The sequence below is a fragment of the Pseudopodoces humilis genome, chromosome 1 (genome assembly GCF_049639895.1).
Source record: "Pseudopodoces humilis isolate 2021_Gansu_Grassland_sample_001 chromosome 1, ASM4963989v1, whole genome shotgun sequence".
Taxonomy (NCBI): domain Eukaryota; kingdom Metazoa; phylum Chordata; class Aves; order Passeriformes; family Paridae; genus Pseudopodoces; species Pseudopodoces humilis.
Genome location: NC_142200.1, coordinates 42,712,955 through 42,740,757, shown reverse-complemented (window position 1 = coordinate 42,740,757; position 27,803 = coordinate 42,712,955). Strand labels below are relative to the sequence as shown.

The 27,803-nt window shown below is 38.7% G+C and overlaps 1 protein-coding gene across 1 annotated transcript in view; it reads right to left on the bottom strand.

Annotated features, from left to right (window-relative positions):
• The window catches only part of LOC102111060 (ras-related protein Rab-10-like), a 32,068-nt gene extending 9,286 nt beyond the window's left edge, over positions 1-22,782 (bottom strand). Inside the window, exons 1-5 of the mRNA XM_014253345.2 lie at positions 22,587-22,782; positions 16,560-16,620; positions 13,273-13,411; positions 5,219-5,308; positions 240-341 (exon numbers count right to left, since the gene is read on the bottom strand). Coding sequence (XP_014108820.2) covers positions 240-341; positions 5,219-5,308; positions 13,273-13,411; positions 16,560-16,620; positions 22,587-22,758 — 564 coding nt within the window. The 5' untranslated portion in view covers positions 22,759-22,782. The remainder of the gene's footprint in view (positions 1-239; positions 342-5,218; positions 5,309-13,272; positions 13,412-16,559; positions 16,621-22,586) is intronic.
• Positions 22,783-27,803: the final 5,021 nt, after the last annotated feature.

Here is a 27,803-nt window from a genome sequence, read left to right as displayed (position 1 = left end):
TCACCTCTTCTGTTTTTCTCTTCTTTCACTATTCACATCAATAGAGTCCCACTCTCTTCTTCTTCTCCCCCATGTTCCTCCTCTGTATGCCTGCAGCTACAGGATTTGCCCAAAATACTAACTCCATAAGGCAAAACCAGCATCAGCTCTGTTTTGCTTAAACTGTTCTGTAGTTACAACTTTATCCAATCTGCCAAGAAAAATCTCCCATTTTCTTTCTCCTTAGGAAAGAAGCCTACCTTTTCCAGGATTTCCTTAGTCAAGACTGAGAATGCATGCTCAATGTTCACATTTTCTTTAGCACTGGTCTCAAAAAATGGCATTCCATACTCCCAAGCAAGCTGAAAAACAAACGTAAGAAATGGAATAAACATTCTTCAGGAAAAAAACCAGTTCCTAATACTAGTAGCAAGAAATATGGAGGTTTTCTGACTGCTTATACAATATAGAAACACTAATTAAGTACATGATTGCTCAGTAAAATACTCTATATTCATTCTCTGTTTATAAATTTCAGGTGCCTCTGAAAACATTCTTCTTAAATTCTTGTGTTTTCAAAACAGCTTTTTTAACCAATCTTTACTTGTAAATAACAAGAATAAACTCCCGTGGGTCTGTTCTCAGTGTTTTGATTTATTTGGAAAATGGGCTGTCTCCTAAGCAATTATTTAGAGGAAACTAATGGAGTGCCTGCAGATAAAAATATGACAAAAAATGTTGAAAAAAAGTGGCATGATGAAATATAAAAAAGAGATACTCCTTTATGCTAGACAGAGAGAAGCACAGAGATAACAGGCAAGCAAAGAAAACGTATGCATGCAAAAAGATATTGTGGTAAAAGGCAAAGAGAGAAAATACTTAGAAGGACAGCATAGACTTTACATTGGTTGGTTTTATTTAGTTTACTCCTGTTGTTGTATTTCCAGTGTATTTCCATTACAGATAACGTTGAGATGTTGGCATGAAGAAAAAATCCCAACACAATACACATGTATTATAATCAGATTTCAAAATTTTAGTCAAAATATAATAAAGATTACACTAAAGGTTAAAAAAAAAAAAGTAAGCAAAATGGTTTCTTTCCAAAATGCTACAAGAAAATGTAGTTCTGAAAATAAAGATGAGATCTAACTGATTCACTAGACAGAGACCACTTTATAACTTCATATGGGATTCTGAAACTCAGTGGACTGCTGGGAACTGGTTTTGGTACTGCAGCAACTTGTTACAGGAAGTTAAGATCATTGACCTATTGCCAGTACAAAACAATAATGCGTAAGAGTTCATAAATAAAAATACAAACAATAAAAGAATACTGGGCTAATAAAGAGAACTGGCTTCCTGATTATGAAGTACACAGAAACTATTATTAAATATCCCTTTTCCTTCCTTGTATCATGTAACAGGTTTCCTAAAGGTTACTTGTGTACAAACTCTGATGAACACAAACCAACCCTTTTTATCATGGAATCACAGAAATAATTTTGAAAGATAACCCCACTTGAAATGAGACTACTGCCCACGCAATATTGGGTCAGCCCTGGCTTTGCCTACAAAAGTCTTGAAATTCACCAGTGTTGGAGGTTCTGTAGCCTTTATGGGACCCTCTTCCATGGCTACATCAACCTTCTAGTGCAACTGGTTCTCCTCAAGTCCAACCTGAACCTCCCAAGCCAGGATTTGCTGCCCCTCTGTTTATTGTCTGTCTCTAATGAGAAGAATCTATTTCTGTCATTCCTTTAGTATTACTTCAGTTGCTGTAGACCAGTAACTGCTCCTTAGCCTGCTTTTTACCCAGCTCCCTCTCCTCATGGAATACTAGACCCTAATCACCTTTATACCTGTCTGCTGGACCTGCTGCAGTTTCTCAATTACCCTTCTTGAAATGGGAGAGCCAAAGCTGGACACAACATTCCATGTGGCTTTGCCAGCACTAAGAAAGGGGGGTAATAATCTCCCCAGATCTATCATACATTATCCTTCTAATGTAGCCCAGCACCTTTAAAGCTATGAAGGAATACTGGTGACTTATGTTCAAGCTGGTGTTCACTGTAATTTATCAATCTTTCATACCAGGGCAGTGACTCATGCCTTGGATTATTCCATCACAGGTGCAAATCTTTGCACTTCATGAACTTCATGATGTTTCTGCTGACCCAGTTCCCAAGTTTATCAAGGTCCCACAGAACTGGTGTTCTCCTACTCTCCTTGGGTGCCAGTGACACCCCTTAATCTCATGTCACATGCAAATCACCTTCTATCATCAGCCAAATCACCAATGAAGATGCCGAACAATGTGACTGAGGCAAGGCTGCCTATAGTTCCCTGAATCTTCTTCCTTGCCTTTTTTAGAAGATACACATCATGCTGGCATCTTTCTAGTCAAAAGGGATCTCTCCCAACTACCATGATTTTTAAGAGTTGAATGATAGTGGCTTAAATCACAATGATCAGCCCTTTCAGCACAACTGGGCAAACTTCATCATGTCTATGTGCGTGTCCAACTTTCCCAAGCAATTTCTAATCCAAAGCTTTCCCACTGCTGGCTGACCTGCTCCTTCCCAAACCATTCCAGTACCTGCAGATGCCTGGGAGCAAGCTCTGCTTGTGAAGACCAAAGAAAGGAAAAACCAAATCAAACAAAAAACCTTGAATACTTGAGCCTTCTCTGTGTCATATTACTATATTGCCTACTACATCTATCAATGCACCCCCATTTCCTCTACACGTGCACAATATTGGTCACAGAAGATTAATGTCAGTATTTTTTCACTTTACCCTGCATACTGCTAAACTCTGTGGCAAGCAAGTCCTCCAAAAATATAGCTCAGTGGAAAAACCCCCACTGGTCCAGTGGTAAAGCAGTTGAAAGTATGAACACATATCTGGCTACACCCTCTCCGAAAGACAACAGAAAGGTGTATTCAAAGAACTACTTTTTTTCCTTGGGAGCACCTTAAACAGATCCATAAATAAAATACCTAAATACATTTACAAACCTGTGGGAATTATGCTGCTAAGAAATGGTATTTCATAATATCCTTGGAGTTTGGAGAACTTGTGTGAAATAAGCTTTTATCTTACCAACAACAATAAAATAGGTAATGTTAATACTACTTCCTAGGAAAGTGTTGGTAGGATTTCTTAGTGCTGAATCAGAGAGATACGTCTGAAATATTCCAAAACTGTGCAGAGCTCTATTACATGTGAAAAATCAGCTTTGAAACTATAAATCAGCTTTAGTTATGAAGACAGCAAAAGAAAAAAAAAAAAAAAGGAAGAAGATTTTACTTGGCTTTTTCTGTTAGAAAGATTTGATAGGAGAAAAACAACCACATTCTACCAAGTCATATAAGCTTCAACATTTTTATCTTTCAATGAAAAAGATGATGATATTGGGGGGTGAACAGAGGAGCCCAAAAAGGCTGACTTAAAACTTTTATCAAAATGAATAAGAAGCAATTAATACAAGAAAATTATACTTCAAAATGTTAAAATTAAACATCTCAATTTCTGAATGATCACAATTACATAAGTTTGCACAAAATTAATTATTACATGGTTTTGTACAAAAAGAAACAAAAAAAAAAAATCTCAGCATTAAATTGAAATGAAATTAAATACAACAGCCACTCAGTTATAACAGATTTTTACAGAAATGCCAATATAGATTATGAGATTCCCAGGGAATCTAGAGTTCCTCTGTGCAAGAGACTGAACAAAACAACACTTAAAGCTCATACTATCAGGGTAATATGAAATATGTGACTACAAATTATTATTTGTCAAAGTTAGAATCAAACTGCTTTCCCCTCTTAATAAGGATATTTTCTTCTTCAGAGTGAGAGGACAATTACTGTCTCTCTCTCTCTACTAATGGAATCTTTCTCCAGCACATTCAGTCAGATCCTTTAGTACTCATATGCTAAATCATGTTAAAAGAAGAAATAGTGTAACAGAAGAGTTGCCTTGACTCGAAACACAGGGGAAATCTAGAAAGCAGACTCATTGTGGAGGAGGTAATGATTTGTTTCTGAAAAAAAAAAATACTACATTAAGAGGAATTTTGGTTGCATGGTTAAGAACCCAGAAGTCAGAAAATGTCATGGTTAATACCCATGCAAAACCCTGCTGCTGCCCTCTGGTGCACATGCATCCAGCGACTCTCTAGGTTTCTAACAGTGCATCCTTTGTGTGAGACTACAACATGTATTTTTCAGCAACCTTATTCCTTGTACACAGACATGGTAAATTAATACTGAAAGCATCTTGCATGTGAACTATGAAATCTCAGGAGTGTAATGTTGTCCAAAAGGTGATGTTATTTTTTAAAGTTCCCTAATCTGGAATTATATCATTGGCAAGAAGCTATCAGTGTGTTTTTCTTTAAACGTGAGACATCCTGCTTGACTCACCATGCCTGAAAGCATAACAGGAGGGATAATGCCAAGTTCCAGAGAACAGATGCATACAGTTTGCAGTAGCAAAATTTACTGGTATATAGGATACACACTCCTGCAATATTTAATTATTATCTCAATTTCTTCCATCATAGCATAGCTTCTGAATTTCCTCACTGGCTCACAGTGAGAGACATTTGCTATTCCTTTTAGAACAACACTCCCCATTTAATAAGTTCTTCCCCCACCCATGGTCAGCATGAAATTCTACTGTAGTCTCTGTGTGTATACATCACATACGCAGTTTTGGGCAGCTGGATGTCCAATATCTGTCCAGTCTTATTTAAGGTTCTTCACAGACAATGGAGATCATTTTACACAGGCTGACAGAATATTCTTTATAGTCAGACTGTAGCAAAAATATCAGTTATGTGTGGTATCAGAAAAATTATGCAGAATGTATTGCATTTTAATTTTACACATTATAACAGTACTCTGAAAATGCAGTCTATATAAGATTCCTGTTGTATATATATTCTGTTTTATATATATATATATATATATATATTTCTGCAGTCTCTCTAAGATTTCTGTAAAACTTTTAAAGTGTATCTTAACATTTAAAAGAACCGGTATTCTAAAGAGATCAGCTAGGAATTATTTAATATATTTCTAACACTCCAGAACTCCACAACTGTTCTTCTAGAGCAAGTCCTAATAGAACTTTTGGAATTCAGAAGCTTTTTACCACTTTCAGTTTAACAGCTCAGTCACATACTAAGAAACTCAGGAGGACCCAAAGAAAGTACCAAAGATACCTTTTCTCCTTTCTGTTTTGGAACTACCCGTTCTGACTCCATATCACACTTGTTGCCCAACAGTATTACGTCCACTTCATCACCTGCTTTCTAAAAGAGAACCAGCATTAATAAGTGTCAAGTAAGAAAAAAGCAAACAACAAAAGCCCTTCACCTTCAGCTCACACTAACCTTCAGCACACCATTTCCTTGAAAGTAAAGGCTAAATTCTGCCATGACCTTCATATGTGCAAATATTTTCCACCAGTTACTGGGATTTGGAGGAAAACAGAAAGAATGCAAAGAGCAGAAAAAAGCTATTTAGAAGTGCCACGTGTAATTTCCAACCCCTTTTATAAGATATAAAGTATAAGGTGCATGGGCACCATCTTCTGATGAATGCTCCATCTTGAGGCTTTAAAATGACTGGAAATGCCCTGAATTCACAGGCACTGCCCTCCTTAAAGTAATAGATTAATGGATTAGCATATGACTCTGGTGTACATCCAGCACTCACAAGTAAAAAGGCAGGAATTTGCTGCACCTGAAAGAGCACCTCTCTGTACTTCACTGTTGCACACAGACAGTAAAATTACTTTCAAAGTGTTCAAACTCAACATAAAAGTCTGATTATTCCAAGACACTAGGAAGAAGGCAATAGACTTTTAATGAAGTAAAATTTTAAAACCTCATTGATTTCAAAAGGAAGAAAAATCTACCTTTTTGACCTTGTCTCCTCTGTTCCTCTAATCCACTCACATGCATGATGACTGTGAAATGCACTGGGTTTTTAGCATCAGTGTTATTTTAAGATAAGTCACTGTAACTATATGCAACTGGAATAATGACAAGGAAAGGGAATAGTTCTGCAACAGCATGTGAAATTTGAAAACTAATTTGTTGTGAAAATCATAATATTTAAAATCACTTTTGGTGCTTAAACGGAGGACATTGAGGGTTTCAAATCTACAAACAATTGAAGCTACTGTAGTCTGATGCCATGGCTTTTATTCTGGAGGTACATGCTTCCACAGCTTCCCTGATGAGTCAAAAAGCCTGGTCTCAGGCTGCAGATCTCTCTACAGGGACTTTGATGAAATCTCTGATCTCTGTCAAATCCTTAACATTTGTAAGTTTGACATAAGACAAAATCAATCACAACCATACAGAGAAAAACCTTTTTTCATTAAAGGATGTCAGAATACTATTTTTAGTCTATTTCTGCTTTTACAACTATTTGAAGACTTTATCAGTAGGCACAATTTAATATTAAGGAACACTATTTCTTTTTTTTTTTTTTTTAATCCATTCTCCTCTTAGAGTCATCTAGATTCATTTCATACCCACAGCTTATTAAAATGAAGTAAATTTCATAAGAGTATGAAGTACAGGCCTAAAATAATAAATCTAACCTGGATTAACAGACCAAAATGCTGGCTATTTAAGAATGCACTGAAGCTTCACTTATTAAGATCAGTGGCTCTCCTATGTAAAATCACATACATCAGTCCCAAAATAGGGTAAATAGACAATTATATAATCAACTTTTAATTCAGAAGAAGACTGAAGGTTGATGAAGGTTTTACAAGTGACATTTGATTTCATTCTGCAGTTAAAGGTTAGAGGGAAATACTTACATACTGCATGCACAAACCCACTGAATTAATTCTGTAACTTAATTTCTATATAAACAGCAGTAGGAATTTCCTTCTAAACTTTTGCAGTAGGAATGTTCCTTCTAAACAGCTTCAAATAGTATCAGAACTTAAATGAGGTCTGAGGAACCAGGCCTTTCAGCAAGTATTTATTAGTACTACCAATCACAAAGTATTTACTTTTGCAAACAACTACTATTTCTACATCAATATAATGTATTAATGTATTTGCACTTTGTCTGGATCCTCCACCAAAGCACTTATAGTTCTCTTTTAAAAGATAGTATCTTGCAGTTTCTTGCATTTAGAAAACTGAAGATTGTTAGTCAAAATGATGTCCATGTAAAATTCTGAAAACTGATTATGTATGATGCCTTAAAAAAATAAGTCAATACAACTAGGCAGAAGTTTGACCATGTGCTCAGCTGGCATAAAAACTGCATGGGTTTTGATGATTTGAACTGGTCAAAAATATGGCTTTTCAGTGCTTCCAAAAGCTTGCTGTATATTCTCATACTCTGTTATTTATAGCCCAGGAATAAGCCTTCCAAATGCAAAATCTATAGCTAAAAAGATGAAGGTTATTTTACAGTTGTTAAAATCCTATTATGCAAGTCAGCACTGAGTAAGCTCATAGAGTCAGGAAACATTTTTCCCCCATATTATGGAGAAGTACTATTAAAAATTTCATCAAGGCAAAAAGGATTTTTTTCTAGATAGAGTTTTGCCCTGGTATCTCAAAAATGTCAATTTTTGGTTCACTCTCTCAGTTTTTCTTTGGGTTTTAACATTTCAAATTTCACATTTTACTGAAGGTTAAAATAAATATAATCTTAACCTGGAGAATACGTACATTATTTTATTTTGAAAAGGAAAACATCATCACTGTATTTCTCTGGAAAAATTGGAGCCAAGAGATTTACTGAGACTGACCGAGTTTTCTCAAGTGTTTGGCACTGCTTGGAGCCACCAGGTTTTTGCAGAAGGGTTTTTCTTCCACTGGGTTCCCAGGCAGCTGGATCTGGCAGCAGCAGGAGGCAGGCTGCTCTGAGCAGTGGCCACGGGAGGGAGCAGCAGCAGAGCCGCAAACTCAGCAGTGCCACATCCTGGATTTGGAACACTGGACACTCACATCACGGTACCACAGTCTCTGCAGCACACTACTGATAGGGGCCACCTATGCCCGCTGCCCTACTGCTTAATGTCCCCCCAGCCAGGGAAATACACAACCTGACTATAAGGCTATTAACAGAAATCAAAAATGCAAAAGCAAAAATATCTTGCTCATCCATTTTGTTTATAATTTGTCTGGGGATTTGGGTGGGGTTTTTCTCAAATGTTAGGTCTTTTTTTCCCCTACAGTTTTTATTTTCCAGAAGTGCTGTGAATTTATGTGAGTATGAAAAGTAGCAGACACCTTTTCTGTAAGAAAACTACACCATATCTGTACTTACAGGTTATTGGAAAAAACTATCCCTTCACCTCTTAAATGGTGAACACAGAATCTACCAAGAATAATCCCAACCTCCCCTGCAGCAAACTGACTATGATGATTATGAGCTCACTGAGACTCCTCATATAAATCTATCTGTCCAGGGATACATCTTTCAGAACACCAACTTGTCCCTTCACCACAACTCCAGGGAGGAGTTGTGAAGGGCTGCATGACATTGATACTCATTAATTACAGATGGAAAAGGCAACAGAAGTTTATTTGTAGGTCAAAACAGTGAAACTGAGAACCCATACCTGATAAATACACTGTGGAAATTCTTAAATAATCTGTGTTTGAAGAAGAAATGTAGCATTAATATAGCTTTTCACATTTAAAGAAGATGCACATGGTCAAACATCAAGATGAAGGCAGAGCTGGAGAAAGCCATAAAACTGGGAAGCTTCTTCTTCTTACCCATTAGACAATGACACTAGAAACATATCCTTTGTAATAGTGAAGAACAATTTCTTAGAAATAGATTGTCCTCAGAATCTCTTTAAAAGCATCACATGGGCAGTGTTTATATCAGGATTGCCAAACACATCTCTTTCCACATATTTTTCCAAGCACCACCTTATGACCTCAGTTACAAATACCTGGTTTCCAGGACTTCAGTAGAAACAAATGAATGGTAACATTTATTTGTCTATTAGTAAATTTAGAATGCAGTAGATATAAACCAATTTATCCCAAAACCAACCTAGGGCTACACACAAACCCATTTAGTAAAATGACAAGAGCAAGACTTTTAAGTTCTAATCAGAGCCATAACAATAAACCTATCTATGAACTGGGACAATTTGATCTTTTGACATCAAGCTCTCCCATCTGAGCAAGAAAAACTCAGAAGAGTTTCAAGTCAAACTAATTTACATTTGTAAAGCAGTTTGCTGTGCTGCTTTTATTTAAGTGTGATGCAGAAACACTGACAGACAGTCTAATTCCCCAAAAGCACCAGAGGAACCAAACCAAAAAAGGGCACTATGCAGAAATGGCAGCAACTCAACAATTCACACAGTTCATATCCTGCTTGAGGGGTCACTTCTTCAGGTAAGACAAATAGATGGTTTATGTCTTTAAAAACACTCAACTACTGTCACCAAGACATGCACAAGAAAATAAAATTATCTTCTCCATGCAGAAAATTCTGTGATGGCAGACAATTTCCAGCACAGACATAATTGTTAGGAGCTGGTATTGCCAACTCTCATGGCCACACCAGGAGACTAGCACAATTAAAAGCAGTCCAAGGTATTTAGAAGTAAATTAAGATCTACCATCTATGTCAACAATTTCTGGAGACCCAGATGCCACATGTGAATAATGCAGTGATTTAGGCTGGCAAGAACTTCTATAAGTCAGCTGGTCTAGTCCCCTTCTCAAAGATGGGCCAACTTCAAAATCAGATTGCTCAAGACCCTGCTGAATGGAGTTTTAAGTGGCTCCTTTAAGTGATCCTCTCTGGGCACCTATTTGAGTATCTGAACCACTCTGTTGTGAGGAACCTTTTGCCAGTGTTAATTGGAATCTTGTTCAAAACATCCTGGAAAAAACTGTTTTCTGCAAATGGATTTGGTACACAGCTGCTTGCATTTATTTTATTTTCAAAGGCCAAATAGCATCAACCTTTCAGAATAGGTGCATACAATAACTAAAAGCCATGTTAGCAGGAGGAGCACTTTAATAAATTTGACATACCCTGAAATCCTACAAATAAAGAATGGTTTCCAGTTCTAAAGTTATCTTCCTGCAATTATCATCCTCCTAATGAATGCATTACAAATCCAATACTGCTATATTGGACTTGCCAATAATGTTTCAAGATATTAATCTCTGAGTGAGTATATTCTTCTAGAAAGCTTTTAAAAAGTACAGTCATGTTACAGTTTCATCTAGTTCTGAATTCAAATTTTACTGCAATACAGATACGGCAGCATCTTTGTGTCTTGTATTTCCTTGGACAATAATTCATTTTTAATAGTAAAGCTGCTGTATTCCACACATAAACTAACTGAAATACAATGAGAACATTACTGCTAATCTTACTGTAATTGCACTGACTGGCCAGTTTTTATAAAATCAATAGGAGTTTTTAAGAATGCTAAATTGCTTGGATTGTTATTTTCAACTGGTGCAAAAATGGCTTAGCACACTGAACAGATAGTTAAAGAACTTTCTTCTTAAAATCTTTATGCACAAGGAACTAAAAAATGAGACCATAATGTAATAACTGAATTGACTCAGAAATTTCTGTTTGACCAGATTGGTTCAGATGTACGCTTTACATTACCTAATAATGTGGTATTTAGTGAAACCTGTATTCTCTCTGTTTCCCTTTTTAAAAATTATTTATTTTTTCTATGCTTGCATATTTTAAATGGTGCTCTAGAAACAGTCATTTTGATTCTTGGCATTTGTAGGGAATTAAAAACTGGTTTGCATTCACAGACCAAAGCAAACGCAAGGAATGTCACCGACCTCCAGGAAGTAATTAATTTTCATGAAATGTCCTGTGTTTTAACAGTTATTGCTTAAAAGCATTTCTTTTGCAATGAACAGCCCCATATATTTTCACCAAGACACTTCAGAAATTGATATCCCACTAGGACTAAATTAAATTTTTTATTACTATCTAGCTCTATTACAACACTAATTGCTAGTTTTGAGATTGGTACAATTAATCACGCAATTTACATTCCTAGAAATTGTTTTAGATTATTTTTCCATTTTTTAAACTTTAAACAAAAGTACCTTCAGGGGTTAAGATTAAACAGTCCAAATATTACTACCTTGAGTACATTCACACAAAAGCTTTTAAAACAACACAAACAGAGAGCAGGCTTGTGCAGGTATCATTTCCTGATTGACTACAGCAGACCTAAACCCGCATGGTGGTCACAGGAGCTAGACCCAACCCACCCTCCACCCTAGCCATACAGCCCTGATACATTCTTCCTGTTTATGCCAGTGCATTGTAGCCTACTGAATCAATCATCCTGTTGATCTAATTGAAGATGAGAGGACAAAATGACCCCTTTGGGGCCAGTGTGAAGTCAGAACAATATTTTACGATGAAATATACATGGATGGATGGATGGATGGATGGATGGATAGATAGATAGATAGATAGATAGATAGATAGATAGATAGATAGATAGGAATGGATATATGCAGATAATTTTTAATTTCAAATAACAACAAACCTGCTATCATACTGTTTGCTGAGCTAAATCTTTATTAACCATGAAACTGTACAACCAGTGGCATATCTAGCTGTGACTTTTGTTTGGCCAACAGAAGAAAGGCACATGCTTTTCTTAACAAAATAATAAAATAGATATGTTAGTTTAAAGTGTGTGCAGACAAGCCAGTAAGAATATTGTGTCATCAAATCTCCTTTGTAACACATTAGTGAAGTCAGGCACTGTTGCCACTAAGACTTTTAAGATGGCTCTAAGGTCAATTACAATAATGTACTAGGTCACCAGAGTAATGTTCTTAAAAATGAGATAATGTGAACGTAATGTTTTCCTAAGGGTATAAGATACCCCATGTATATATTATATATATTATTGGATATACAATCATGTGTAGTTCATTAATTCAGCTGTACACTAAAGCTGTGAAGAGAGAAAATAATGCATTTGATGGTTTTATTTCAAGTCTCCTTTCTCAAGGCAAACTCTCCCATCCATCTGCATCTAATCACAAGAGTATTTAAAAAAGCCCGAAACTTTACTTGATTTTGATCAATGGAGAGCACTACCTTGCTTGTATTCTTACACTAACTTCCACATGCATACTAACTACAAACTGTTGTGCTACTGCTGAGGGGCAATACACTGCTCTGACAGCCTCCTCAGGATGGAAAGTAGAGAGAACAATACTGATCTTTTTTCCCTGGTATCAAGAGACAGGAGACACATGGGAATGGCTCGAAGTTGATACTCAGACTGGACACTGGGAAGCATTTCTTTCCTGGTGGTCAAACACTGGAATATGCTTCCTGGGGAGATGGTCAATTCCCCAAGCCAAATTAAGAGGCATCTGGACAATGCTCTTCATAACGTAATTTAATTTTGAGTCAGCTGGACTAGATGATAATTGGCTGGGCAGCTGGACTAGGTGATCACTGAAGGTCTCTTCCTACTCTACCTGTTTACCTTACTCCAGCTCTAATAAGTGTCAGACCCTTCTATAAGCCTCTCAAACTCACTGATAGATCAGAAAAACCACTCCATTTCATTTTCTGTGACAGTTTTCTACCACATTAGGAAGTCAGAGTGAGGCACAGAGGGCTCTGACAAGCTCCAGTGGGAACACATACCCCGTCTGGCAGCCATGTGCTGTTGAATCACTTCCTATGTCACATGAAAGTACATATTTCTGGCTGCAGCACCATGAGCAGCTGAGCTAACCAAACAGCTTCCCATCCCACTTCCTCCCTCTTGAAATCATCTTCGCAAGGAATATCCAGCAAGGACAAAGAGGATATTTAATTCCTTTGATCTTGGGATGAGGTAACTACACTGAAGTAATGAAATTAGGAAAGGGAAATCACTGGCTGTGATATGGAGTTTTGATATGGAATCTAATTAAAATCCCAGGATGAGCTCATGCAGACTGATCTATGCAATGTCACACCAGTGACAAGCACACAATAACTCTACATGCACAAAGAGGGATTGGAATCCATGTTTTAGAAGTACTTCAGAAAACATTCCTCCATCAGCATGGGCTTGTCTAAATATAAACCATGTTCCAATTTCAGATGACAGTAATTCTACTATCACACTGTGTGCTGAGTTAAATGCAAGAAATTCTGGTTAGAAACATACAGGAAGAAGAATACATCTCATGCAGTCATTTAAAATGACACATTAATTACCTTCATTAAGCAACCAACCACTGACAGGTATATTTACCTCATATATGTCATTCATCCAGATTGTTATACTTTGAAAACTCTTCAGATTTGTGATGTCATATACAAGAACAAAGCCTTGTGCACCACGGAAATAGCTGGTACTAAGTGTATGGAACCGCTCCTGGCCAGCAGTATCCCTGAAGGAAATTGTAACAGATACACACACAAACAAACAAACAAACAAAAATATTTTAAAAAATTAAACTGCAGAATCCCCAAGAAAGATTACTTTACTTTAAGGAGTATTGTCCAAATTTTAAATTATGTACTCTAACATGAAAGGAACAAGAAAAATCACAGATGAGAGAAAATCTGTGTGCCAGATACAGCAATAAAAGAAATATGCTGAAAATTTATTCTGAATAATACAGCCCTACTAGGGAAGCCAAACCAGTGGCTGAAATCTGAGAGCAATCAAGTCCACCATTCCTTCTTTATATAAATAACTCAGGTGATTAAAAAATCAGATATCAGCTGAAATCCCCATATTCTGAAAACCCCTTTGTAAACTGTGGTACAAACAGCACCTGGTTGAGGTAGAAGACAGGTTTTGGGAAAAAGCCATAAAATACATGGACACAGTGATTCTTACACATAATGCCAAAACTTGAGGAAACAAACACAAATGGGATCCTCCAATCTGCTTCAGGAGATGTTGGCTACAAAGTACCACACCCCAAATGTTTCTACACTAATACACCAAGAAAGAGGAACAAACCACAGAAGCTCCAAGCTTTGTCCCAGTCCCAGGGACTTACCATCACTGGCATAAGTGAAACCTAATGGAAAATAAAATAAATAAGGAAGGTGCATGCCTAGTGGAAGCAAAGTCAGGTGACATGGAAAGAATACAAAGATTCTGTTTGCCACTGTAGGGAGAAAATTCGTGTGGTCAAAGCTACATTGGAGTTGAAGCTGACAGAAACATGGGAGACAATAAAAAGTATTTTCAAATATAAGAATGGCAAAAGATAGTGTAGAAATAGCATCAGCCTATTTCATGATGAGGATGGTCAACTCACCAAAAGCGACATGGACAAGGCAGAGGTGTTTAACACATTCTTTGTCTCTTGTCTTCAACACAGATGACAGACCAAGGGGGTCTCAGTGCCCTGAGCTGGAGGATCATGACTGTGCAAATTATCAACTCCTGTCAACCCCGAAATTGAATGGGATCTGCTTCTCCAGCTGGATCCCTACAAATCCATGAGGCCTGATGGGATTCATCTGAGAATTCTCAAATGCTGGCTGATGTCATCACAAAGCCTCTCTCAGTTTTTTAGCAGTTTTGGGAGTCTGGAGAGGTCCCAGCTGACCAGAAGCTGGGTAAAGCTGACACAGTTTTCAAGAAGGGCAATACCCTGGAAATTACAGGCCTGTCAGTCTCACTTCAGTGCTCAGTAAAACAGTGAAAAATATTATTCTGGGAGATACACCTGGAGGACAACACAGTCATTGGTCGCAGCCAGCACAGCAGGCCAAAGTCCTGCTTGTTGAATGTGATTTCCTTCTATAAAATGGTAATCCATCTAGCTGATCGAAGAAAGCCAATAGATGTGATCTCACTGAACTTCCACAAAACTTTTGGTACTATCTCTCACAGTACCTTCCAGACCAAATGTCCAGCATACAGCTGGAAAACCAATGCTGAATGATGGGTGAGCAACAGGCCCACAGGTCAGTCACAAAGGGTTACAGTGAATGGGGTGACATCAGGCTGGGGTCTGGGCACTGGTGGGGTTCTGCAGGGCTCCATCCTTGGCCCTGTTCTCTTTAACATCTTCATTAACCACTGGGATGCAGGACTCAAAGGGACACTAAGTAGGTTTGCCAAAAATACTGAACTGGAAGAAGCTGTTGACTCCTTCCAGAGCAGAAAGGCCCTACAGAGAGACCTTGACAAATCAAGAGTTTGTTGAGGTTGACTGGGAAATCACCAACAGCTTGAAGTTTAACAAGGGCAACTGCTGGATTCTGCATCTGAGACGGGGCAATCCTGGTTGTGTGTACAGACTGGGGAATGAGATGCTGGAAAGCAGGGCTGCAGAAAGGCACCTGGGGGTCACTGGCAAGTTGAACATGAGTCAGCAGTGCCCTGGCAGCCAGGAGGGCCAAGCATGTCCTGGGGGCCATCAGGCACAGCATGGCCAGCTGGCCAAAGAAGGGGATTGTCCAGCTCTGCTCTGCACCAGGGCAGCCTCAGCTCGTGTGCTGGGGGCAGTTTTGGGCACCACAATTTAAAAAAGGCATTAAGCTCTGAGAGAGCATCCAAAGGAGGGCCATGAGGATAGGGGAAGGCATACATGGGGTGGCTGAGGTCACTTGGTTTGTTCAGCCTGGAGGAGACTGAAGGGAGACCTCACTGCAGTCTACAACTTAATCACAAGGCAAAGCAGAGGGGCAGATACTGATCTCTTTACTCTCATGACTAGTAACAGGACTTGAGGTGAGTCAGGGGCAGGTAGGTTGGCTATCAGGAAGAGGTTCTTCACCCAGAGGGTAGCTGGGCACTGGAACAGGCTCCCCAGGGAAGCAGTCACAGCATCAAGCCTGACAGAGTTCAAGAAGCATTTGGACAGTGTTCTCAAGCACATGGTGTGATTCTTGGTGTCCTATGCAAGGCCACAAGTCAGTCTCGATGATCCTGATGGGTTTCTTCCCATTCTATGATTCTTTGAATTATGCCTTAAGAAAGCTATAAACAACCCTCTAATATTTTTGCATTAAAGCCTGAGATGGAATAACTGCAGATCTAATACCGGTCAGATAATTCACATACAGATTTACTCCTTGAGAAGTTAAATACCAGTAAATAAAGATAATTTTCAGTATTAGATGCCTGGAGAGCTAGGTGTCAGAAGCATACATAACCTTAGAAAAACTTCCAAACCAAAAAATTCCCAAAGATTCATGTTATCAGAAATCACTTCTCTTGGTGACCCGTTTGAACAAACATTTGATGGGTAATGAAATGTAATATTTTCTTGCTTTGTCACTTTTTTCAATGTTCCTATACAATTAAATACACTTCATATGGAACATAGATCTGCACTTGTTTGTATGCTGCAAGCTTTATTGCTAATGCAACCCAGTGACAACCATCTTTTTAACTTACATTAGCTGCTGCAAAAAATATACTCTCCTTCCTAGGCTAAATTAAAATTTAAAAATTATCTAGTAGGAGCACCTGCACATTATGAAGACACACAATTAAAAGTAGATGAGATTTTTCATGTCATAATGCAATTTAGTTGGCTTTCTTTTGTGATACTAATTAAAACTTACCATATTTGAAGTTTCACTCTTGTATCATTAAACATTACTGGCTTTACTTTAAAATCGATGCCTAGAAGAAAAAAGGAAAATCTGTAACATTTCTCATAATAACATGGATTCCCTTTGAAGATTGTTTCTCAGCTCTAGTTATCACGCAATTTCAAACAGAATGTGAAAAGGAACAATACCATAGAAAGAATAACTAGCCAACCATATACATTCAAAATGGAAGCTGTAAAAGGAAATTATTCACTGCTGAGTGCCAATACATTGCACAAATACAATACAAAGCAATGCCAATACCAAGCAAAGAAGGGGCAGGTCAGAGCAAAGGTGAAGATACTCTGAAACAACAGGTAAGTATTATCATGGATTGGCAAGGGATGTGAAAGCAGTTTCATGGCCTATGCACAGAAGTACATTGCACAAATACAGTGGTGATTTTCAAGAGCATGGCAGCTATGAATGGGAAGATCCAAATGCCTACAAAGCTGTCACGTGCAACACAATTTTTCTGTCCTTACTTCCAAATCCCTAAAAAAACATGCAGAGTTACATGAGCAGAAATAGGAATTGGCTGTATGCATTAAGTGCAAAGGCAAACATACATGGGATTCAATTCAAAATTAAGAGGACTGGCTCTACAGCCTAAATCAGATCCAGAAAGCCACTGCTAAAAGCAAGTATTAACACTTAAAATCAGTGTAGAATGTTGTCTCTACAAACACTACAGATCCTTCCTCAATGATATTTGCCTTATGATTTATAGTGTTTTCCTTTATTAAATCGTCAAATTAGAACTCCAGATGTGTTAGATGATGCCTAGATTTATGAGCTGTTGAAGTTCCAGTTCTAAAATTAGAATCTGCCAGCTATCAGCTGCTATCTTAGAGTGGCATATATTTGCAGAGCAAAGCATTGTTTCCTCTATTACTTCATTGCTGAAGTTTGAAATACCATTTGATAATTTCCATGATTGTTTTTTCCCCCCTGCTGAAAAACAATTAGGCTCTTTTTGTCAATTATAGTAAATTAAGGTAAAATTGTGACAACTGATCATATTGTATGCACAAAATTCCGTAAGATCAAACTATAGCTACTTAAAATGACAGTGTACTTTCACCAGAAGTAATGTCATTTGAAGGAACCAGACAGACTGAAAAATCACAAAAAAATTTAAGTTAATAACACTGCACTGATTTCTGTAAGAATGTGCAAGCCAAATTACTTTATCAAAGGAAAGCACCCATGGCAGCAAACTAAAAATGCAGAGGAAATGCTCCCTTCCTTTGTACTGACAGATGTATTGTGCACAAAATTTTGACAAGCACACTCTCACATGCATGCGCTCACATGCACTTTCAATGCTATTAACATTTTTTTGTGTGAGTGTGGTAAGGGAGTTGAGGTGGATTTTAAAAATTATTATGATAATCATGTCCTTCACTTGATGAATTTTCATTGAAGCTTCAATGAAAAGGAAAGATGAAATAATATAATTGGTATCTGTAATTAATATTACACAAAGCTTCCTTGATGGAATTAATAATGTCAGAAGGAAATGTAAGTAAAATTTGTTCATGTAAGGTGAAATTCCAACATGATGGAAAACATTTGCTACTGCAATTCACATGTTTTTTTTAATTATCTGTATCACTTTCTACCATTGACGTTGGAGCAGTTGAGAGGGACAGAGTGTACACTGGGAGGCTGGAATGTCACTTACAAATGGTGCATTGGGAACACAGAAAAAAATTATATTCCAGACAGGGATTCCCAGAACTTATAGGGAAAAGTTCTTAGTTGACATACATTTTAATAATAAATTGCTATAAGCTTTTTTTTAAAAAAAAAAAAAAATTGTAGAAAGGGAAACAGAGTGCTGAATCAGACTAAAACTTAATCTAAATTAAAATCAGGCATATTGACTTCTTAAGTCAACTTCAAAATTTATTGACCTAAAAGGTCAATGAATGTTAGTGAAAACCAGAAGTCAATATGTTCTGCATGCATGAATTGTTCATGTCTTTATATGAAATTTCCAGCAAACTTAGCAAATTGGAAAGACAGAAAAGAAAAATGAGATACACAATGCCAAAGACAGCTCACGGATTTCAGATGCTTTCAGGCCTACCTGGTATACAACATGATCAACATAACAAAGCAACCATTGATTACAGCTCTTGAGATAAATGTTATTGGAATGCAACAGCATGTACTTGCTACTTTTAAGCTGTCAAATAAAGCCAAGAAGGGGGATGCTGGGTGCAAGTTCAAATTCTGGTTGTTATTTCCAACTTTTATTGCCATGAAAATTTATTTTATTATATTTTAATGAGTAAATAATGCCTATATTAGTACTGAGGCACCTTAAAGACAATAAAGTCTAAAAAGCATAAAACCAGTCAGCCACAGGGTAATTCAGCTGTGAAATGCTGCTCTCTTCCCTACCTTTGGCCATCTGCAGAATGCAGTCCTCTTCAAAGAGGTCTTTTGCAGCTGGCCTAGAAAATTGCAACATACTTTTCACCCAAACACAGCTGGTGAGTTCCTGATAGAAAATGCTCAAAAACATGTCTATCCAAAGAAAAGGCAAGTTTGAGTAGCTTAGCAGGATGCTACAGTGGAAGGACAGACAGTGGTGAATGTCTCTGTGCCCACTGCCTGTCATACAGCATCTTCAACTCCAGAAACAGGGAAGCAGTTCCTAACAGCTCCTGTGCCCAAAATGGGCAAGTGCACAGTGAGACATGATGGGTTGAGGTTCCACTGTTAGTCCTAACCCATACTTAACCCCTCCAATTGCTGGTGCATTACTTGCATCAGATTCTTTTCTGAACTTGTCAAGAAATGTCTGAAGCAGAGAGGTGTCTGAGCAGTCACAAGTACTGATAATTCCTGGTTTGCTGAGAAAAGCAACTCATTGGATAAGATAACTTGTTAGGAAAACAAGAGTGACAAAAAAATCCAGTCTTGTTAAAACAAAAGAAATTAAGATGTGGATTGCTACTGGTGTTCTTAACACAGGAGTTACCTTCAGTATGGTTCATTTTTGTTGATTATTTTGTTCCCTTCTAAAGTAAGTATCAGGGAATCTACACAGACCTTTTTAATCCTAATGTTGAAGCTGTACCACTTTCAATTATGACTTATCAGGACTCACAGCTCTGCAGAAATGTTTCTCACAGGAAAACAGGCTGAAGGACCAAAGAGACCATAATACAGCAAAATAACCTCACAGCCTGTGAGACCACAATTCTGTTCACTGGTATACAAGGAGCATTTTTTTGTTCATAAACCTTCTCTATGACTTTATATGCAATACGATTGTTTAAACAAAAGGATTTATTCTTTACAATCTATTAATAATACAATGTATCCTCCTTATGATGCGTATAAGTTTAATTAGAAAACTATAACTGCTTATAATTTATCCAAACTATGTAACTAAAGAGGATAGGCACCCAGCCTTGAGTGTTTAAATGATGCATTAAAAGCTTTCAATCAAAATTTACTGTGGATGTATTTTTTTGCATTTTCTCACAAAATACATAATTTCAGAAAAGTTCACTGCTACTGGAGCCTACTACAAAATGCTTCTCTGGTTTTTTTCTCCCGCAATAACACTAGGATTTCTCCTAGTAACACAAATATGTGATTCATGATGACATAGAAAGGAGACTTTCAACAACCTTTTAACTTCTATGCCTATGACCCTCTGCCACAAAGGAAGGTGATGGCACATGATTTTGTCAGGGAACTCAGGAAGCTGCAAGACTGCACAGTAAGGATAATCTTTCCTCTACTCAAATCACTGTTTCAATTGGACAAGTAAGGTAAAAATCACCTGACAGCACATGAGCATTTAATAGGCTGTACAACAGAAAGGGATCATTTGACTGAGCTTGTACAAAACAGGAATCCAGATAAAACCAGTTATTTGTTCTGGTGGTTTCAACAGTGAGGAAGAAGACATCACAAACTGAGAAAACACTATGTGTCTTCTTCCTTTACATCACTAGGAGCCACAATCTCTAGGGCATCCTTTCCACTACAACTGTGTCCATGAAGAAGGAACCTTCCACTTCCAACGTTAATCTTTTGAAAGACACCACTCATAATCCCATTTGTTTTCAAAGTCCAAGCTCTGAAACACCTGGTAAAATAGAATTAAAGGGAACACAGTATTTCAGAAATAACTTTAAAAACACATTCAGGTAATAAATATCATGTTTGGATTATTCACTTATATTTCAGATAAGCAATTTTTAAAAGTTTTTAAATATCTCAATAATAGGTGTCACTAATGAAACTAAAGAAATTAATCTTAGTCCACAAACTGTCACAGGAACTATTATCTTCACTATTTCTTTAAACAGTTCAAGTCACAACTTGGGAAATACATACTTAATATCATCACCATATGAAAGTTTTTTGAGTCTGCAGTCAACTGAACCAAGAACAAAAGAAATTATGTCTCAAAATAATAACCTCATGGTCAGGAATCTCAATGTAAAGCACATCAACAAAGCTGTTATTTATTTTTATAGGCATTCTTTGGGCTTTCTTGCTAAGCCTGGCAACAAGTTGCCTATTATTAGGATCAATTTCCTGACTTCATTGTTAGTTGTGTTCTTCCCTCTTCATCTGTGCTGGTTTCAGAAACTGCTTTGTAAGAAAGGGCAAGAAAATAAAAAGTGGTTAAAGTTGAGCCATTTTTATGTGGGCAGGTCAAGCCATCTTGTGTACATTAAGTATTCCCTGGACCAGCTACTGTCACAGCTACTGTCTGGTATTTGTTATGCTAACTCCTCCCGGACTGAAAGATGTGTAAATCACCATGCATATTCCAAATGCAGGAATACACAATCTTCCGGGATAATTTAGTTTTCTCTTCAAAATCAAATCAAATCAAAGAAAAAATGTTCTTACACACAAACTCTTAAAAATTAAAATTTCCCAATGAGAATTTGGGAAAATGTCCACAGCAAATCAAACCACTGCACTCACATAACACATTTTCATGCTGGAGACAAGGTTTTCAGCACGTGGACAGTCATCCTGCCATTCCCCATGGCACTGTGGGCCAGGGAGTGCCAAGACAGTGGGGAGTTCCCCATCACCCTCCAGCTGCAAAGTGTGGTGCCAGCGCAGAACTGACACGGTCTGGCAGGATTAATTATTTCCATCATAGCAACAACTCTGCTTTAATCATCATGCACACCACTAGCTACAGTAGAAGATAATCTTTATACATTAAAAATGTAAGCACAAAGTTAAAGTCCTTTCTAGCCTGAAATACTGATGAACTGGGCTTTCTACTGACATCTGACAACTCTCTGAGGTTGGTACCTGAAAGGATGCTGTAGCCAGTTGGGGATTGCCGTCTTCTGTCAGGCAACAAGTGGACAGGACAAGAGAAATTAGCCTCGAATTGTTCCAGGGAAGGTTTAGGCTGGACATGAGAGAGAATTTCTTCCCAAAAAGCGTGATTAGACATTGGCATGGGCTGCCCAGGGAGGTGGTGGAGTCACCCTGAAGGTGTTAGAACTGGGCAAAGGCACTCAGTGAATGGCCTATTTGACATGACAGCGTTTGGTCACAGGTTGGACTCGATGATCTCAGAGGTCATTTCCAACCTAGCTGATTTAGTGCTCTGTATTGTCTTTTCTAAACCTGCACCGATGTGCAGCAGCAGGGCCTCAGTGGGCAATAAGAAACCGTGAGAAGCAAGTCTCCACAAGTTTACACGAGGAGTAGGTTTCCGACGCCCAGACAAACAGCATGGACAGCGTAACAAGCCAGCACTTTGCAGTGGCTCTGAAGCCAGTGACATGTGTCCTGACACTCCAGCAAAGGTTTAAGCTGCTGTTCGCGGCAGCACACACGCACAGCCCAGCGCAGGGAGGTTTGACACCTCCCAGCCCAGCAGTGCCGCGCTGACCGCGCCGGTCTGCCCGTGTGCGAGCCGTGGGCACCGGGAGGGAAGGGCAGCAGCGAGGCGGGCGGAGGCGCACGGAGCCGACGGGCACTCACCGATCGTGGCCATGTACGAAGTGGCAGCAGAGCCGGCGGAAGACGAGCCGGGCTCCGTGTAGCTGCGCACGATGGAAGTCTTCCCCACGCAGGACTCTCCGGCCATGACGATTTTCACCAGCAGCGGCCGCGGCTCCCCTGCGCCGCCGGGGCCCGGCCCCAGCCCCGCCATGGCGGGCGCCGAGTGCCGGCCGGGCCGGGCCGGGCCGCGGCGGGGCGGGGCGGGAGCGGGCCCGGAGCCTCCTCAGAGCCGCGCCAGCCACTGCCCCGAGCCCGCGTTATGAAATTATGCAAAGATACGCTTATTTTTTCAAGAAGTTTCATCACCAGGGAGGAAGCGGGGAACTTTTACAACCAAATGACGCTTCCCCCTCGAAATACAGAAATAAACAGTCTGGTTTCACATTCCTGGCGTTAAGTCAGAGGCAGAGGAAACAGGTTTTGAGAATTTCCTCTTTTTCACTTTTAATTTGTTGCCATCTGACAGTCAAAGTGACCTGTAAGACACACGCACAAAAAAACCCAAACCAAAAAACCTGTATTTACAGTGTAGGCTTGATGCATGTGTGTCTGGACGTTTTTACCAGAATCCCACATTGTCCAGATTATAAAACTCATGGCCACTTGCCAGCATGCACATGGAACTCATCCAGTACCATAAGTTTAGGAACAGGATATATTTGAATGAAAAGTGCTAATGTTTGCAAATATTTGTGTCTATCTAGGCCTGTGATGACTTCCCATGAGATTTGGCATTGTCACTTTCAACCCTTAAAGCAACAACTTGATGAGTTTATGTATCAGAGATGTAGATGTGACACGCTCGCTTTTTGTGGAGGACAGTTTATGACTCAGTGAGCTCCACCTAGCATGATTCAGAATTACAGAATCAGGACCATCAAGGTTTGAAGAACCCTTTGGGGTCATCCAGTCCTATCGTCAACCCAACACTGCTGCTATAACCCCATAACCACTAAACTGTATCACCAGCACCAGATCCAGACACCTCTTAAATACCTCCAGGGATGCTGACTCCACAAATGTCCACTTATCAAAGGCCAATTATTATTTCAGGCTTACGTCCCCTTCACCCCTCACACCAACCTGCGCCTCAGCTTGCGGGTATTGGACTTGGTGACCTTTAGGACTCTGTGGCAGAAAATCTCCAAAGGATGTCATCAACCTGTTTCTTAGTTGGTGCAATTTCCTTCATTGCTGAAAAATAAGAATTTCTGCTACAAGCTGAGAAATAATGAGTAGGAAACAACAGATTAAATCAACTAATGAGTTTGGTGGGCGTTTTAGGAGAGACCTCTGAGATGTGACTGTGTAAAAAACCCAAGGCTAGAAAAGAAGACATCAGTTAAAGTGTTTCCATTTGGAACAGAGTAAGGTTCTGTATTGATGAGCCTGAATGCATTCTGGAATGACTTGGTGGAAAAAGTTGAGCCCACAGGATGCTTTCAGGAGATACATCACATTATGAAGGTGTTTTGGGAGCCTGGCCTGTACAATTAAGCAGCAGACTTGCTTAGTTCAACAAAATAAAGGCTAGAAGGGAATATGGTTACTCTTTGCCAGGGATTCAACTAAAAGGAAGCAAAAAAAAGCTTCATAAAATAAAGAATAATATAGTAAATAGATAGATATACACTGACCATGAGTATGGGTAAGCCAAAATTTGTGAGGATTCTAATGATATTTCAGAAAATTCTTACAATTGAGGAAGGATTGGGAAAAAATTCTTCATAAAGGCAAAACTAGAAGAACATTTTAGGGGGGGCTGTAACTGCCTGCAGGGAAGGACTGGATTTCATAAAACAGAACACTTCCTATGAGAAAGATCCCCTGCTATCTCAGCAACTCCATGAAGTTCTGCTTCCCATGCAGAAATTTGAGGTTACCATTGTTTATCCCAGATACAAGGAAAGATGAGGTTGCCAGCATCTTCTGGTATTTCTCATGGGTCAGAGGTAATGATGTATATGGGGAAACTCCAACACAGATAATGTAACATCAGCAGGCACAGACAAGTGTCTCCAGCCAGCTGTGTGTCAGTCCTGCCCTGGTCCCTCTGTCAGTGTGGCTGCTGAAGCGAGGACAGTGCTGCTGTGTCCTGTGATGGGTGCTGTAGCACGGGTTGGACAGGTGCATGAATGTGGGTAGCACACTGCTTCACAGATACTTCTTAAGGCTTTCTCTTTACTGTGGAGCCTTCTCAAGTGTCTGCTCTGAGGTTGTCCTTCTCAAAATAGCTTTCTTCAAATGCAGACAATGCTGCAGCTTCCTGCAGCAGTAGATTTACACGTAGCCTGGACTGATGGTGTTAACAAGGATGCTACATTAGCTCGGTCTTTACCCTCTGCTGTCTGTCAGGCCAACCAATTTAAATAAAAAGGCTCTCCATAGAATTTTGTACATTGGAGTGTTGATTTATGAGCCATGCACAAGGTAGGATTCTAGCCAAATTCCTAATGAGACTCCAAATACCCGGGATTACCGTTGCTCTCTGTGAGTTACAGTATCACTTTTCCTGATATTCCTATCCACAAGGGGACAGTCTTTCCATCTCTTACCACCGACTAAAACCATTTAAAAGTTAGCTCCTTGAAAACTACTATTCAATGAACGATTTTTTTTTTTTTTTTAAATACATGTTTCATGCTTTAGAAAAGTTCCAGATCTGATATTACTGTACTTACGAAGCTAATCATAAGCAAAGTTAGTTTAATGAAGCTAATGACTTGAAAATAATGACTGTGGCTACAAAATAATCAGTGCAAAGCACAAAATGAAGTTTCCATTGTGTTTATTGAGATATCTTTGCAAAAAAATGTATTTTCTTCTCATTCATTTTTTTTGATTGTTCACTTAAATTTCTTTATCCAAAAATGTGATGAATAGTACTAGTAATAAAGATAGTTTTAAATGGAATTTTAGTGGGAGATCTTTGAATTTTCATATATAAAAAATTACTAGATTTATTATAATTTAATTTTATAAAATGTTGGATTATGAAAATATCGTATTCATTTTTCTTCAATGTTTGTAGATTGTGGAAGTTGCTCTCATAGATATGATTCTTACATTTTTGCTTCTTATCTGAAACACTTGGTTTAGAAATAACTGTTTAATTTACTGAGTACAGAATACTCTGGGCAAAGCAGAAAATGCCATATTTTTAAATTTGCAAACTGCTCACACCTCCTAGTTTTCGCTAGTGTGGCATATGGCCTCAATCTCTCCTGATAAGTTGATCCAGCAGCTGATTTTTTACAGAGCCAAATCCCCACAGAAGTGGGACAACTCCTCACTGCAGTTACCGAAAGTACTCTAAAGTGCTCTGAATACAGGAAGAAACCAGAGAGATTCTTCAGCAAAATATTTCATGCAAACCATGCAACATAGTCTTGTCACTAAGCTGGCTTTGCACATACTTGCAAGCAACCATCATTAAAATAATAATAAAAAAAAAAAAAGTTAAGGAGGAGAACATAAATATGAACCAAAGATGAAGAAACATTTTTTTTGAAACACAGTAGTATTGCTACGGGTGCCACAGCCTCCATAATAAATGAAGCTTCCTCCTTAATAAAGTAAAGCTTACAAAGTATTACAAAGTGGTTCAATGTATTTCCATCTGAAATTATTTTGATGCAGTATTAGAATACTAATGCAATTACAAATATTAGCAGCATATTCATGAAAGTTTTCTTGAGCTGGAGATATAAGCTAAAAATTATAATAAGAAGAAAGAGCAAGGCTTAATTTGGTTTTAAAATGCTCTGTACTAAGTCACTGCTCATGTCAAGATTATGCACTGAATAGATTTTCTTAAGTGACCAAAGTGGAACTTTTTGCTTTTATTTCTGTTAAGATAAAACCACTTCTGAGTGACAAAATTGAGGTAAATTACTCATAATAGGCAAAACAGGGTTCACTAATCCTTAAATGAAATTTCTGGGCCAACAGTAAAGTATTTTAGTTATTTAAGAGACAGGATTCTCTATCAAACCAGAATATAATTTTTAAGTTTTCACCAGAGAACAGGACATCTCTCTCTTTCTATCAGAATGACTCAAATGTGTGGCTACTGATAAAAACTGCTGAAAAGTGATTGCAATGAGTTACCTATTGTTTGTAGCTCCTTGTGCTACACTTTGGGTTTGCAATAGGTTTTAATTTTACTTTCTTCCATGTCAGAAGTCATCACTACATTCTGCCTTGGCTTATTATCCTCAGTTCATGTATCCCTTGATATCTCTGGATTCAAAGCCATGTTTCTCAATATATTTGAAAGAGACACTGTGGTGGTCACAGTAAGAGGTAATTTCAGCTGATTGAAGAGCAGTAAGGAGAATAAATGAAAGATGTGACAATTTCTGTAATCGGAGGGAGAGGTAATTGAGGCTAAGAGAAATATTTTAGTTACAGACAAGTGAGAAGGATTCTGATACATTACAGAGAAAGAAGTAGGGTCACAGGTCCTGGCAGAAACCTGTACCAGTGCAGGCTTCCCACTGGGTCACAGCCTTCTTCAGGCATCCACCTGCTCCAACATAGGTTCCTCCACAGGCTGTAGGTGCTCCTATCCTTTATTTCTGCTCCACCACAGATCTCGATGGGCTGCAGGGACACAGGTGTCTCATCATAATCTGCACCATGGGCTGCAGGGGAATCTCTCTCTGGTGCCTGGAGCACTTCCTCCCCTTTCTTCTGTACTGACCTTGGTGTCTGCAGAGCTGATTTTCTCACATATTCTCACTCCTCTCTCTGGCTCTGGTTACCCAGGGGTTCCCTGCCTCCTCCCCGCCATGCCCACCATGCCTTCTTGACCTGAGCAAACTTGGGAGAGCTGTGGTTGTTCAGCCTGGAGAAAAGAAGACTTCACAGAGGCCATCCAGTACCTCAAGAGGCTTTATAAAAAGGAGATACAGGGACTTTTTATATGGGCAGATAGTGACAGGACGAAGGGCAATGGTTTTAAGATTAGATAGAAGGCTGGTTTAGTTTAGATGTTAAGAAGAAAAAGAGAATAGTGAAGCACTGAAACAGGTTGTCCAGAGAAGTCGAGGATGGCCCGTGTCTTGAAAGTGTTCAAGGCCAGGTTGGTCAAGTGTTATTGCCAGGAGCAACCTGGTCTAATGACCGACATCCTTCCCAGGGCAGAGCTTGGAAGGAGATGATCCTTAAAGCCCATTCCAACCCAAACCATTC